Source organism: Coregonus lavaretus (genome assembly GCF_964263955.1).
Source record: "Coregonus lavaretus genome assembly, contig: HAP1_SCAFFOLD_482, whole genome shotgun sequence".
Lineage (NCBI taxonomy): Eukaryota > Metazoa > Chordata > Actinopteri > Salmoniformes > Salmonidae > Coregonus > Coregonus lavaretus.
Genome location: NW_028159097.1, coordinates 182057 through 198605, shown reverse-complemented (window position 1 = coordinate 198605; position 16549 = coordinate 182057). Strand labels below are relative to the sequence as shown.

The following is a 16549-nucleotide window of genomic DNA, read 5'->3' as shown; positions in this document are numbered from 1 at the left end:
GCTGTATAGTCTCTTCACTACCGGAAGCCATGCTGTATAGTTTCTTCACTACCGGAAGCCATGCTGTATAGTCTCTTCACTACCGGAAGCCATGCTGTATAGTCTCTTCACTACCGGAAGCCATGCTGTATAGTCTCTTCACTACCGGAAGCCATGCTGTATAGTCTCTTCACTACCGGAAGCCATGCTGTATAGTCTCTTCACTACCGGAAGCCATGTTGTATAGTCTCTTCACTACCGGAAGCCATGCTGTATAGTCTCTTCACTACCGGAAGCCATTCTGTATAGTCTCTTCACTACCGGAAGCCATGCTGTATAGTTTCTTCACTACCGGAAGCCATGCTGTATAGTCTCTTCACTACCGGAAGCCATGTTGTATAGTCTCTTCACTACCGGAAGCCATGCTGTATAGTCTCTTCACTACCGGAAGCCATGTTGTATAGTCTCTTCACTACCGGAAGCCATGTTGTATAGTGAATGTATATACCACACCATCAGTAATACAGTCCAGGTGCAACAGCATGAAGAAATGCTTGAGACTCTTTTGACCTCTTGACCTGTTCTTAGAGAGACCTTTGCTGTGTCCTATGTAGCATCCTCTGCCCCATATAGTGCAACACTTTTGACGAGAGTCCTATGGCCCCTGGTCTAATGTAGTGCACTATATAGGGAATAGGGTGCCATTCAGAGTTCTGACGCACCCTCTCAGAGTGAAATGTCGTCTCCCCCCAGCCTCAGACTCAGGTCTTGCAGGGGGTCTGCTCTGTGCTGTGGTGGTCAATGGAGACAACTTAAAAGAGGGACCCTTTCAAAAAGCACACAAAGGTTACCACCAACCCCCTAGTGGAAGGAACCCCAAAGCACCCAAAGGTTATTACCAGCCCCCCTAGTGGAAGGAACCCCAAAGCAACCAAAGGTTACCACCAACCCCCCTAGTGGAAGGAACCCCAAAGCACCCAACGGTTATCACCAGCCCCCTAGTGGAAGGAATCCCAAAGCACCCAAAGGTTATCACCAGCCCCCTAGTGGAAGGAACACCAAAGCACCCAAAGGTTACCACCAGCCCCCTAGTGGAAGGAACCCCAAAGCACCCAAAGGTTATCACCAGCCCCCTAGTGGAAGGAACCCCAAAGCACCCAAAGGTTATCACCAGCCCCCTAGTGGAAGGAACACCAAAGCACCCAAAGGTTACCACCAGCCCCTTAGTGGAAGGAACCCCAAAGCACCCAAAGGTTATCACCAGCCCCCTAGTGGAAGGAACCCCAAAGCAACCAAAGGTTATCACCAGCCCCCTTAGTGGAAGGAACCCCAAAGCACCCAAAGGTTACCACCAGCCCCCCTAGTGGAAGGAACACCAAAACACCCAAAGGTTATCACCAGCCCCCTAGTGGAAGGAACCCCAAAGCACCCAAAGGTTACCACCAGCCCCCTAGTGGAAGGAACCCCCATGCACCCAAAGGTTATCACCAGCCCCCTAGTGGAAGGAACCCCAAAGCACCCAAAGGTTACCACCAGCCCCCCTAGTGGAAGGAACACCAAAGCCAATTCGGAAAAAGGTATTATGTGCCATACACGTAGAACACAAATAGCCTCCTATATGGGCCCATTGGGTCCCAGTTTATATCAAGCCTACTATATGGTCCTGTTGGGTCCCAGTTTATATCAAGCCTACTATATGGCCCCGTTGGGTCCCAGTTTATATCAAGCCTACTATATGGCCCCATTGGGTCCCAGTTTATATCAAGCCTACTATATGGCCCCATTGGCTCCCATTTTATATCAAGCCTACTATATGGCCCCGTTGGGTCCCAGTTTATATCAAGCCTACTATATGGCCCCGTTGGGTCCCAGTTTATATCAAGCCTACTATATGGCCCCATTGGGTCCCAGTTTATATCAAGCCTACTATATGGCCCCGTTGGCTGCCAGTTTATATCAAGCCTACTATATGGCCCCATTTGGTCCCAGTTTATATCAAGCCTACTATATGGCCCCGTTGGCTGCCAGTTTATATCAAGCCTACTATAAGGCCCCGTTGGGTCCCAGTTTATATCAAGCCTACTATATGGCCCCATTGGGTCCCAGTTTATATCAAGCCTACTATATGGCCCCATTGGGTCCCAGTTTATATCAAGCCTACTATATGGCCCCATTGGGTCCCAGTTTATATCAAGCCTACTATATGGCCCCATTGGGTCCCAGTTTATATCAAGCCTACTATATGGCCCTGTTGGGTCCAATTTTTTATCAAGCGTACTATATGGCCCCGTTGGGTCCCAGTTTATATCAAGCCTACTATATGGCCCCATTTGGTCCCAGTTTATATCAAGCCTATTATATGGCCCCGTTGGCTGCCAGTTTATATCAAGCCTACAATATGGCCCTGTTGGGTCCCAGTTTATATCAAGCCTACTTTATTTCCCCGTTGGGTCCCAGTTTATATAAAACATGCTTTATGGCCCCATTGGGTCCCAGTTTGTATCAAGCCTACTATATGGCCCTGTTGGGTCCCAGTTTATATCAAGCCTGCTATATGGCCCCGTTGGGTCCCAGTTTATATCAAACCCACTATATGGCCCCATTGGCTCCCATTTTATATCAAGCCTGCTATTTGGCCCCGTTGGGTCCCAGTTCATATCAAGTCTACATATGGCCCCGTTGGTCCCATTTTATATCAAGTCTACATATGGCCCTGTTGGGTCCCAGTTCATATCAAGTCTATTATATGGCCCCGTTGGTCCCATTTTATATACATTTTACTATATGGCCCCGTTGGGTCCCAGTTTATATCAAGCCTACTATATGGCCCCGTTGGGTCCCAGTTTATATCAAGCCTACTATATGGCCCCGTTGGGTCCCAGTTTATATCAAGCCTACTATATGGCCCCGTTGGCTGCCAGTTTATATCAAGCCTACTATATGGCCCTGTTGGGTCCAATTTTTTATCAAGCGTACTATATGGCCCCGTTGGGTCCCAGTTTATATCAAGCCTACTATATGGCCCCATTTGGTCCCAGTTTATATCAAGCCTATTATATGGCCCCGTTGGCTGCCAGTTTATATCAAGCCTACAATATGGCCCTGTTGGGTCCCAGTTTATATCAAGCCTACTTTATTTCCCCGTTGGGTCCCAGTTTATATAAAACATGCTTTATGGCCCCATTGGGTCCCAGTTTGTATCAAGCCTACTATATGGCCCTGTTGGGTCCCAGTTTATATCAAGCCTGCTATATGGCCCCGTTGGGTCCCAGTTTATATCAAACCCACTATATGGCCCCATTGGCTCCCATTTTATATCAAGCCTGCTATTTGGCCCCGTTGGGTCCCAGTTCATATCAAGTCTACATATGGCCCCGTTGGTCCCATTTTATATCAAGTCTACATATGGCCCTGTTGGGTCCCAGTTCATATCAAGTCTATTATATGGCCCCGTTGGTCCCATTTTATATACATTTTACTATATGGCCCCGTTGGGTCCCAGTTTATATCAAGCCTACTATATGGCCCCGTTGGGTCCCAGTTTATATCAAGCCTACTATATGGCCCCGTTGGGTCCCAGTTTATATCAAGCCTACTATATGGCCCCGTTGGGTCCCAGTTTATATCAAGCCTACTATATGGCCCCATTGGGTCCCAGTTTATACCAAGCCTACTATATGGCCCTGTTGGGTCCCAGTTTATATCAAGCCTACTATATGGCCCCGTTGGGTCCCAGTTTATATCAAGCCTACTATATGGCCCCATTGGGTCCCAGTTTATATCAAGCCTACTATATGGCCCCATTGGGTCCCAGTTTATATCAAGCCTAGTATTTGGCCCCGTTGGGTCCCAGTTTATATCAAGCCTACTATATGGCCCCGTTGGGTCCCAGTTTATATCAAGCCTAGTATTTGGCCCCATTGGGTCCCAGTTAATATCAAGCCTACTATATGGCCCCGTTGGCTCCTATTTTATATCAAGCCTAGTATTTGGCCCCATTGGGTCCCAGTTAATATCAAGCCTACTATATGGCCCCGTTGGGTCCCAGTTTATATCAAGCCTAGTATTTGGCCCCATTGGGTCCCAGTTTATATCAAGCCTACTATATGGCCCCGTTGGCTCCTATTTTATTTCAAGCCTGCTATTTGGCCCCGTTGGGTCCCAGTTCTTATCAAGTCTACTATATGCCCCTGTTGGGTCCCAGTTTATATCAAGCCTACTATATGCCCCTGTTGGGTCCCAGTTTATATCAAGCCTACTATATGGCCCCATTGGGTCCCAGTTTATATCAAGCCTACTATATGGCCCCATTGGGTCCCAGTTTATATCAAGCCTACTATATGGCCCCGTTGTTTCCCAGTTTATATAAAGTTGCTCTGATAGCAAGGTATTTACATTGTACTTACACTAAGTGTACAAAAAATTAGGAACACCTTCCTAATATTGAGTTGCGCCACCCCCAATAGTGGTGGACCGTGAAAAACCCAGCAGTGTTTCAGTTCTTGACACACTCAAACCGGTGCGCCTGGCACATACTACCATACCCCGTTCAAAGGTGCTTAAATCTTTTGTGTTTCCCATTCACCCTCTGAATTGCACACATAGACAATCCATGTCTCATTTTTATCAAGGCTTAAAAATCCTTATTTAACCTGTCTCCTCCCCTTCATCTACACAGATTTAAATGGATTTAACAAATGACATCAATAAGGGATCATAGCTTTCACCTGGATTCACCTGGTCAGTCTTATGTCATGGAAAGAGCAGGTGTTCTTAATGTTTTGTATACTCAGTGTACATATTGTAACATACTCTATGCTCCCAATCAGTTGTCTGGCAAATTGTAAAATGAATCAACTCAAAGTAGTTTGTAAATACATTTTGATTACATAATTGCACAAACAGCAAACATACATGCACTTTCAAGAACTTTCTAATAGTTATGCTAATACCAACATTAAACATTGTAGAACATATTATATTAGGGCATCTATCTCATTAGGATCATGCAAAGAGGATAACCAGCATCAATAAGTATCAATATGATTGTTACTAAAAACATGACTGTTATTAAAAATAAGACAAACACAATTGGATCTATTTATGTGGGGTTCCCCCCACATTCTGAAAATTATATTTTTGTCCCCCACTCCCCCATTTTTTTGCCATTGCAATTTGATACAAAAAGTGGCATCGGTGTGCTTTAGGACCATGCGGTCCGGTAGGCTGAGTGTTCGGGTATGCTGTTTGGAGTGTTCAGCCGGCTGGACTTAGAACCATGCGGTCACCACAGAGCGGACACCACAGAGCGGTCACTACAGAGCGGACACCACAGAGCGGTCACTACAGAGCGGACACCACAGAGCGGACACCACAGAGCGGGCTGACAGGCTGTGTGAAGGCAAAGCTTCTGTAAAGGCTGGCTGGACCAGCACAAGAGAGTTGAGCATAGTTCAGTGTGTACGTGTTGCGCTCTTTCACCGAGTTGTAAAAGCAAGCAGAGCAGAAAATGGCCACTATTTAGTTGACTGATGTAGCTGGCAAGGTAACTGCTGTTTTAACAAAACGAGTGTTTATGCACAGTGCTAAGCTAGTATTGTAACGTTAGCTAACGTTTCATCCCCTCTGGACTGAGGTGAATGAATTAGCTACGCTAGCTAGTAGCTACCACGGCCAGGTCAGCTCTAGCCTCTAGCTATCTGTCAGATAGTGATATGAGGTGGCTATTATCTAACAGCGAGTTTGTATGCAAATGTTTTGTAACCTTTGTTTTGTCCCGTTTCAGAAGTCAATGAAGTTGACTAGCTTTCGCCAGTTGGCTAACATTAGCTATTCTTTTTGCCTCAATCACACTAGATCTGAATCAAACGATGAAACCTTGGCGAAACGATTGAAGGTTGATATTCTGACGTTTTTTCCCCCAGTGCACTGTTAGTTTTTATTAGTCAGTATGGCAATGTAACGTTATTAATCTGTCAGTTTCCCTAGCTAATTCCCTACTTTTCACACTGACACAGTAATACACAGCTCTAACGTGACAGGCTTCACTGTCACGGTGCACAGTAGAGGTCTGCGCCGGGACCGATTTCTTCACCCCGCTCCGGCTGGCTTTCTGTCCGATTCCCACCCACCCGCTACCGCAACAACTGGTCCCAAACCCAACCACAGTCCCACAATGTTATTTTAGGTGTATGTAAACCCAGCTAACTTTGCCAGCCATGGTCCCAGCAATGTTGTGCCCTATACGCAATATCAAATGCGCAAAAAAATTACACAAGAAACAGGTTAAATTACCAGAAATTCTCACATGGCCCTTTACATTAGGCAGTCTGTATTACTGGGCTATACCAGCCAATATGCTAGATGTAGTTTGAAGGGAGCAGAATTGGAGAGACTTGCACTTGCACTTTCTCTTGAGCTATTTTTTATAGCCTACCTTTTTAGGAGTGGGAAGATTTTCCGACAAAGAAATATGGGTGATCAATATTTAGCCTTAATTCTAGGCAATGTAGTCAACTATTGCCTAATCATAGGCCTATTTAGGAAGTACATTTCCTTGGAAAGATAACTGCCCCGTGCTTCTCCGCCCCATGCATAGTCAATAGCCTACTCTATTTAATTGAGACATTTTACATTTTAGTCATTTAGCAGACGCTCTTATCCAGAGCGACTTACAGTTAGTGAGTACATACATCATATTTTTTTTTTTTTCATACTGGCCCCCCGTGGGAATCGAACCCACATCCCTGGCGTTGCAAACGCCACGCTCTACCAACTGAGCTACATCCCTGCCGGCCATTCCCTCCCCTACCCTGGACGACGCTGGGCCAATGGTGCGCCGCCCCCACGAGACCACATGCACAACTGATCTACTGAACTGGAAGCAGCAAGAATGATGCCAGTGACACTTGCTACGTTTTGCATAGGCCTATAGGATATAGCCTAGATTTTAGAAGAACGATTTGCAGGCAGAAACAAATAAATGGGTAATCAATACTTATTGAAAACGAAAAGGCGCAACGCTCACTCACCGTAGTAGCCTAACCTATGTGCGCGATGTGCCTTTTCTTTTTCAATGATGATTACATTTTTGTGATTGCACTTCGACTCACGTTGGTTGAGCGCCCTCCACTTCTTACCATTATCAATATTTATTTACAGACAATGTAGTAAAACTACAGTCTAATCACATGTAAGTTAATTTCATATTTAAGTTATAATAATAATATAATGCCAATTAGCAGACGCTTTTATCCAAAGCGATTTACAGTCATGCGTGCATATATTTTTGTGTATGGGTGGTCCCGGGGATCGAACCCACTACCTTGGCGTTACAAGCGCCGTGCTCTACCAGCTGAGCTACAGAGGACCACGTTATCTGCCGCGTGATTCTACGCCCCATGTAGGCAGGAGCTCAGATGTATTTAATGATATCAGTGGAATGATTCAAAGTGCCATCTTGAATCGATGGGGACACCCACAGTAGCTACAGGACAGCAGCTTGTGCTGAAAGCTACAGTCTGGGATCTGGGAATAATGGTCATTTCAATTATTGAACCATTGATTCTATTCTTGGATAAAATAATGTATAAATGTAAAGGTCATTCTTTGTCATGCCTCAAGGTGCCAAACTAGCCTGACACAGCGGTGAAATGGCTAGTAGAAAATGTGCCAAACTAGCCTGGTTGGCCGAAATTTGATATAGAGGATGTCTTAATAAAGACAGTCAAAAGTCAGTATTTTTTCAAGAGCCTAATTTGTTAGGCTATTGGTTAAAGGTGCAACGCAATATTTATTATTTAATTACCTTTGATCTAGTTCCGTCTTATTAACCACTTAAACATATTTAATAATGATCTCTTACCTAGCTTGATGACTGTGGGCATTTTTGCTTACTTTTTGTTCTAAGAAGAGACAGCATATTGGATTGTGTAAAAATGCAGGAAATGAGCTTTAGATGGCCAAAACATTTCTGAGGGAGGACCCCCCCAGACCCCCCGCCAGGTTATGTCCCCACACACTTCTAAACCAAAAGTGGCACCCCTGAAATGTACAGTATTCAATTGTCACAAATTTGTTATAGAGATCAATTTATGATTTAAAGCATGATTTTTCCTCCTGTGACTCCCACGGAAGTGGATCGTGCATATTGACACGGTCTGTCCAAAAGTGTTCCAAGTCAGGAAAGATCTTCCGCGCTGCAGTGTCATCTGTGCGCAGATTGCACCCCTCTGGCTTCTCCAAAGACGCACGTTTCAAGTCCACTAGGGGACCGATGTCTCCTCCTCCCTCTACTCCGTTTTCCTCCGTCTTTGGACTGGTGCTAATACTGGTGCGTTTCGAGCCTCTGCAAATTCTGAAAAGCCTCAGACTGTTGAGCCCATGACGCACGTCGTCATACACGGTGAGGAATATGATGGGAGACAGAGCGCTACACGAGTACATGAGGACCTGAGAGAAGATGACGAACCCCACAGGAGGTGTATAGTTGTCACTGTATCCCAGCCGGGCCCAAGTCCATGAGCTCCATTCAGGTAGCAGCATTAGTGCGTTGGCCCCACTGACAGACAACCACGCCGCAGTGGCCCCCTTGCTCTGGGGTTGAGCACTGGTCACATCAAGGTCCCCCTTCGGCTTACTGTCCCGTAGTGTCTTGGTGTAGTGCAAAACGGTAAAGAAAATGGGCAACACGTAAGTTAGAGTTGGGTAGATCATGTAGAACACATTCATGAACCCAGATGCGCAAAATGGTATTTCAGTTACGCACAGCTTGAGGTCATGGTATGGCTGTAAAGACGTGAATATCATCAGTGGGGTGGAGGAGACCAGCGATGCTATCCAAATGAACACCAGGGCTCCATAGATTCGCATGTGGCTGGAATATATGCCGTCGGAGGAGCTTGAAACAAAGTTGCATCTTGCCATGGTTGTGGCCGCCAGGGTGAACGTTTTGGCGACCAAGCAGGTGTGCTGAAACCAATCCGCTGTCTGGCACAACAAGCTTCCCAAGGTCCAGGACTGTCTGTAGTAGGTCACTGCACGCACGGGTGCACACAGCAGAAGGATCATCAGGTCTGTAGCGCTCAGACCGGCAAGTAGCGCTTTGACTTCGGATGCTCTCCCATTTCTCAGATCGTGGATGAGGCTAAGTAGCACCAATAGGTTCCCTACAACTCCGGTCCCACAGGTCCCGATCAGAATAACAGGGAGGACTGACCTGGCGTCCTCTCTGTGGAGTAGTTGGGCTCCCCCGGCAAAGTCAAAAAATGACACGTTCCTCGGTCGGTCAAAATCCATATTTCCTGTCATCTGTGTCTAGTTCTGCTTATATGCTGTAATCAACTAGTTCGTGAAGCAGATCAATCTCTAGATTTTCCTTAGAAACAAGGAGCTGTCCCTGACCTGTGGTGCTGAAATGCTGCTCTCTGATAAGACAAGTTCAGCTGTAGGCTAGTAGTGGGCGAGTGGACTGGCAGGTCAAGCTATTTCAAGTGCTGTCATTTATACTGTCTTGGACCACTTTCGTCATTGCTGTCTGTGGGCTCCGGGGTACTATTCTGAAAGGAAGGATACTTGATGTGTACTGTAGGCTACACTTACTGTCAAATGTTCTAAAAGGCATTCAACTCATTCAAAACTAAAATAGGACAACGCCAGGACCTATGTTCAGTATTCAGTGGCTTATGTTGAGTAGCAGCAGTGACGCAGAACACAGGCCCCGGCAATGCTGAGGGGCCCTCAAGCCCTCCCCCAAATAGCATATGAACACGCCGTAAGCCATGGCAAAATGTTTAGAATTCTAAGAAGTTACTTGTATTTTTTCAACAACAAAAAAAGACTGTTAGAACCTTATTTTTGGGGGGGGATATTTTAGTCATTTAGCAGACGCTCTTATCCAGAACGACTTACAATTAGTGAGTGCATACATTTTTCATACTGGCCCCCCCTTATGGGGGAAGGTGTGTGTGTGTGTGTGTGTGTGTGTTACAATGGCATCCACACAAGGCTGTCCCCTCCTGTTGAGAAGGCTGTTGCTAGGATACGTGGGCCACCATAGAGCTGTCTGTAAGGGGAAGCGTTATGAGCTAGATCACTGGGATATATGAGACTACCTGGACTTCTACTGGGGAGAAGAGGGAGACTATTCTGGAAGCACCTCATACTAACCCCCTCAAATCAAGTGTTGGCTGCTGTAAAGGAGGATGGAATCCCTCAGAATCTATATAGTCCTGTGTATAGCATGTTTATTTACTGCCCGCGGTCTTTCCTCTCAGTCTAACAACATCCTGTTACTTTATCCAGGCCTTATTGAATACTGTGGCACATGTTGTGCCTGCTTGCACTGGTACACTCCCTAGTCCTAACTGACTCCTCCCCTAGGCTCGGCTAACTGACTCCTCCCCTAGGCTCGGCTAACTGACTCCTCCCCTAGGCTCGGCTAACTGACTCCTCCCCTAGGCTCGGCTAACTGACTCCTCCCCTAGGCTCGGCTAACTGACTCCTCCCCTAGGCTCGGCTAACTGACTCCTCCCCTAGGCTCGGCTAACTGACTCCTCCCCTAGGCTCGGCTAACTGACTCCTCCCCTAGGCTCGGCTAACTGACTCCTCCCCTAGGCTCGGCTAACTGACTCCTCCCCTAGGCTCGGCTAACTGACTCCTCCCCTATACTCAGCTAACTGACTCCTCCCCTAGGCTCGGCTAACAGACTCCTCCCCTAGGCTCGGCTAACTGACTCCTCCCCTAGGCTCGGCTAACTGACTCCTCCCCTAGGCTCAGCTAACTGACTCCTCCCCTACACTCAGCTAACTGACTCCTCCCCTAGGCACCAACAGAGAAAACACAAAGAAAAAGCCAATAATGCTCCACAAGAGTGTAAAAGAAATGACTGGTGGTAATGTCCCCTTGGGAGAGATTCCAAGCCCTTGGGTAAAACAGACGGGAAGTAAAGTCGTTTTTATACCACAGGAGGAACGGCGCCACCCCACTGAGAATGACAAGAACACGTCAAGTAGGCCACACCATATATTCTCTAAAAGAACACGTCAAGTAGGCCACACCATATATTCTCTAAAAGAACATGTCAAGTAGGCCACACCATATATTCTCTAAAAGAACACGTCAAGTAGGCCACACCATATATTCTCTAAAAGTAGAATGTACCAAATACCTGTCCAGAAATCGTTGTTGCAGAAATGCTGCTATCGAAAGAGTTGGTTGTTTGTTGACGTTCCATAGCTCTGTGATTGTGTGTGTTTACATACATAGTAGGAAGAAATATGTCCTGCTGATTTGATTGGCTGCTCCATGCAACACCCTGGCTACGTCCCAAATGACACCCTATTCTCTATATAGTGCACTACTTTCGACCAGAGAATGACACCCTATTCCCTATATAGTGCACTACTTTCGACCAGAGAATGGCACCCTATTCCCTATATAGTGCACTACTTTAGACCAGAGAATGGCACCCTATTCCCTATATAGTGCACTACTTTAGACCAGAGAATGACACCCTATTCCCTATATAGTGCACTACTTTAGACCAGAGAATGGCACCCTATTCCCTATGTAGTGCACTACTTTGGACCAGGGCCCATCAGCAGGGCATTTACACCTACTATGTTGTCCTCATCATTCTGAACATGTAGTCCCAGGATGATAAGGGGAGTTGTTGTGCGGAGGATCTGAGCTCTAAATGAAAGCCTTGGCAGTGTAGCTTTCTTATTGTGTGTTGTGTGTATTGTGTGTGTGTGTGTGTATTGTGCGTGTATTGTGTGTGTATTGTGGGTGTGCGTATTGTGTGTGTGTGTGTGTGTATTGTGTGTGTGTATTGTGTGTGTATTGTGTGTGAATTGTGTGTGTATTGTGTGTATTGTGTGTCGGCAAGTGTGTATGGACACACACACACACGCATTCTTGCATGATCTGTTCCATAATATGGACAGAGTAAGTCTGATTCCCGATGTTGACTTTTTGTAAATGAAATGTGTGTCCATTTGTGATAAGCACAATGCTGTGAAGCAGTGGTCTAAGGCACTGCATCGCAATGCTAACTGTGCCACTAGAGATCCTGGTTCGAATCCAGGCTCTGTCGCCGCCGGCCGCGACCGGGAGACTCATGGGCGGCGCACAATTCGTCCAGGGTAGGGGAGGGAATGGCCGGCAGGGATGTAGCTCAGTTGATAGAGCATGGCGTTTGCAAAGCCAGGGTTGTGGGTTCGATTCCCACGGGGGGCCAGTATAAAAAAAAAATAATAATAATAAAAATAAATAAATTAAAAAAATAAATCAGAAAATAAAAAATAGATTTTTTTTTATAACAAAGTAAAAAAATAAAGAAGATATGTATTAACTAACTGTAAGTCGCTCTGGATAAGACCGTCTGCTAAATGACTAAAATGTAAAAATGTAAAATTTAGAATCAGTGGAAAGGACAATCCCTGGTTGATAATCATGACCCTGTGAAGACATTTAGAATCAGTGGAAAGGACAATCCCTGGTTGATAATCATGACCCTGTGAAGACATTTAGAATCAGTGTAAGGGACAATCCCTGGTTTTCAGATAACAGAATGAATTAGACAGAGAAATGTCTCTTGGGCTATAGCTACAGTCCCACAGCTACAGTCCCGCAGCTACAGTCCCGCAGCTACACTCCCACAGCTACACTCCAACAACTACACTCCTGCAGCTACAGTCCCACAGCTACACTCCCACAGCTACACTCCTGCAGCTACAGTCCCACAGCTACAGTCCCACAGCTACACTCCCACAGCTACAGCCCCACAGCTACAGCCCCACAGCTACAGCCCCACAGCTACACTCCCACAGCTACAGCCCCACAGCTACAGCCCCACAGCTACAGTCCCACAGCTACAGTCCCACAGCTACACTCCCACAGCTACAGTGCCACAGCTACACTTCCACAGCTACACTCCCACATCTACACTACCACAGCTACAGTCCGACAGCTACACTTCCACAGCTACACACCCACAGCTACAGCCCCACAGCTACAGTCCCACAGCTACACTCCCACAGCTACACTCCTGCAGCTACAGCCCCACAGCTACAGCCCCACAGCTACAGCCCCACAGCTACACTCCCACAGCTACAGCCCCACAGCTACACTCCCACAGCTACAGCCCCACAGCTACAGCCCCACAGCTACAGTCCCACAGCTACACTCCCACAGCTACAGTCCCACAGCTACACTTCCACAGCTACACTCCCACATCTACACTCCCACAGCTACAGTCCGACAGCTACACTCCCACAGCTACACACCCACAGCTACAGCCCCACAGCTACAGTCCCACAGCTACAATCCCACAGCTACAGTCCCATAGCAACAGCCCCACAGCTACACACCCACAGCTACACTCCCACAGCTACAGCCCCACAGCTACACTCCCACAGCTACAGTCCCACAGCTACAGCCCCACAGCTACAGCCCCACAGCTACACACCCACAACTACAGCCCCACAGCTACAGCCCCACAGCTACACTCCCACAGCTACAGTCCCACAGCTACAGTCCCACAGCTACAGTCCCACAGCTACAGTCTGACAGCTACAGCCCCACAGCTACAGCCCCACAGCTACACACCCACAGCTACAGTCCCACAGCTACAGTCCCACAGCTACAGTCCCACAGCTACAGCCCCACAGCTACACTCCCACAGCTACACTCCCACAGCTACAGTCCCACAGCTACAGCCCCACAGCTACACTTCCACAGCTACACTCCCACAGCTACAGTCCGACAGCTACACTTCCACAGCTACACTCCCACAGCTACACTCCCACAGCTACACACCCACAGCTACAGCCCCACAGCTACAGTCCCACAGCTACAGTCCCACAGCTACAGCCCCATAGCTACAGCCCCACAGCTACAGCCCCACAGCTACACTCCCACAGCTACAGCCCCACAGCTACACTCCCACAGCTACACTCCCACAGCTACAGTCCCACAGCTACAGTCCCACAGCTACACTTCCACAGCTACACTCCCACAGCTACAGCCCCACAGCTACAGTCCCACAGCTACAGTCCCACAGCTACAGTCCCACAGCTACACTTTCACAGCTACTCTCCCACAGCTACACTCCCACAGCTACAGTCCCACAGCTACAGCCCCACAGCTACAGTCCCACAGCTACAGTCCCACAGCTACACTTCCACAGCTACACTCCCACAGCTACAGTCCCATAGCTACACTTCCACAGCTACACTCCCACAGCTACAGCCCCACAGCTACAGTCCCACAGCTACAGTCCCACAGCTACACTTCCACAGCTACACTCCCACAGCTACACTCCCACAGCTACAGTCCCACAGCTACAGTCCCACAGCTACACTTCCACAGCTACACTCCCACAGCTACACACCCACAGCTACAGCCCCACAGCTACAGTCCCACAGCTACAGCCCCACAGCTACACACCCACAGCTACAGCCCCACAGCTACAGTCCCACAGCTACAGCCCCACAGCTACAGTCCCACAGCTACAGCCCCACAGCTACACTTCCACAGCTACAGCCCCACAGCTACAGTCCCACAGCTACAGCCCCACAGCTACACTCCAAGATAAAAGGTACTATCGTGAACCTTAAAGGGTCCCCATAGGAGAACACCTTGAATAACCCTTTTTGATTGCATGTAGAGAATGAACCCGTTTGGGTTCCATGTAGTGGATGCAAAATAGCCCCGTAACATTAAAGATCCAGTACCATATTTTACAGTAGGTATGGGGTTCTTTTCTGCATATGCATTCTCATTTCAATGCCAAACCCACCACTGGTGTGCGTGGCCAAAGAGCTCTATTTTCATGTCATCTGACCAAAGCACCGGTTCCAATCCAAGTGCCAAAACTCCAGGTGTTTACATTTGTTGGATGACATGAAAATATAACTCTTTGACCACGCACACCAGTGGTGGGTTTGACGTCGAAATGAGAACGCACGGGCAGAAAATAACTCCATACCTACTGTTCGGTTCTGAACAAACAAGAGGAAAAGCTCAAACCAAGTTTATTCAACCCACTGGGTGCTAGCGTTTATAGCAATGGTTATTAATTGTACTGCAGAAAATTGAGGTTGTGGTGGCAGCTGCAGAGAGGTATTTGGGTGTGCGAGACTTGACAGCAGAAGAGTTACAGGGAGTGTTAAGTGGTGTGATGTCCCATCAATTCAGGTTGAGGGCATGAGGTAGGAGTGAGTGTATTTAAACAGTGGAGATGGGTGGGGTTAATTATTAGTAATATTTTTGAATTCGTGAGTGTAGTGTTAGATGGTAGGGTATTTATTTATATAAATATATAAGGGAGTTGTACTCCAGTCTAGTAGGTGGCGGTAATGCAACATTTATTGGATGCCAACCGCCGTTAAACCTCATCGAAGAAGAAGAAGAAGAAGAAGAAGAAGTTCAAGAGGGGGAGTTTACTCTCAGGTACGGCCGGATATAGGGAGGTGGTTATTTACAGATGATGGGGCCTTATGGAAGAGGGGAAGAAATGTGCCATACATAGTCAGGATGGTACAGGAAGCAATTGATGAGGTAGAGCAGTGGGAATTAATGTGGGGATTCAGGTTCTCTGTAGAGAAAAATCAGTGTTTTTTTTACCAGGAGGAAGGTGTGAGATGAGGTATTCTTGAGGTTATATGGGAGAAACTTGGAGAGGGTGGGGGCCTTCAGGTTCCTTGGGGTATACTTTGATACTAGACTGACCTGGGCAGAACACATTGAGAGAGTGGTGGGAAAGTGTAAGAAGGTGCTAAATGTGATGCGCTGTCTGGCGGGGAAGGAGTGGGGGGGCTGGGCGTTCCTCATTGAGGACCATGTATGTTGCATTGATCTGATCTGTAATAGACTATGGCAGTATAGCATATGGTTCGGCAGCCCGGACCTCACTGGCAAGGCTAGATGTCATACAGGGGCAAGGACTCAGAATATGTTGTGGGGCGTTTCGGACCTCCCCAGTGGCTACACTACAGGTGGAGATGGGGGATACGCCATTGCAGATTAGGAGACAGCAGCTGGGAATTAATTAGGACATGGGGTGACTCATCCTGCGAAAGGGATTTTACAGGCATGCTGGGAACATGAGCGACGACAGAACACAAGCTTTGGGTGGGTGGGTAATACCCAGGCGAAGGAGATGGGACTGTACAGTGAGGGAAAAAAAGTATTTGATCCCCTGCTGATTTTGTACGTTTGCCCACTGACAAAGAAATGATCAGTCTATAATTTTAATGGTAGGTTTATTTGAACAGTGAGAGACAGAATACAATCAAAAACATCCAGGAAAACCCTTGTCAAAAATGCTATAAATTGATTTGCATTTTAATGAGGGAAATAAGTATTTGACCCCCTCGCAATCAGAAAGATTTCTGACTCCCAGGTGTCTTTTATACAGGTAACGAGCTGAGATTAGGAGCACACTAATGTCTTTGTCATTGGGCAAACGTACAAAATCAGCAGGGGATCAAATACTTTTTTCCCTCACTGTATGGAAGGGAGTTTAGTCCAACGGTAGTTATTCCTGTAAATCCATCATGGCTACTCC

The 16549-nt window shown here is 47.2% G+C and overlaps 1 protein-coding gene across 1 annotated transcript; it reads right to left on the bottom strand.

The window, feature by feature from the left end:
- Window positions 1-8070: 8070 nt before the first annotated feature.
- Window positions 8071-9276, bottom strand: LOC311123284 (G-protein coupled receptor 151-like; the record flags this gene model as incomplete). Its single annotated transcript, XM_084197544.1, has 1 exon — window positions 8071-9276. One exon carries the CDS (start codon window positions 9274-9276, stop codon window positions 8071-8073), a length of 1206 nt encoding a protein of 401 aa, XP_084053670.1.
- Between the last annotated feature and the right edge of the window lie 7273 nt (window positions 9277-16549).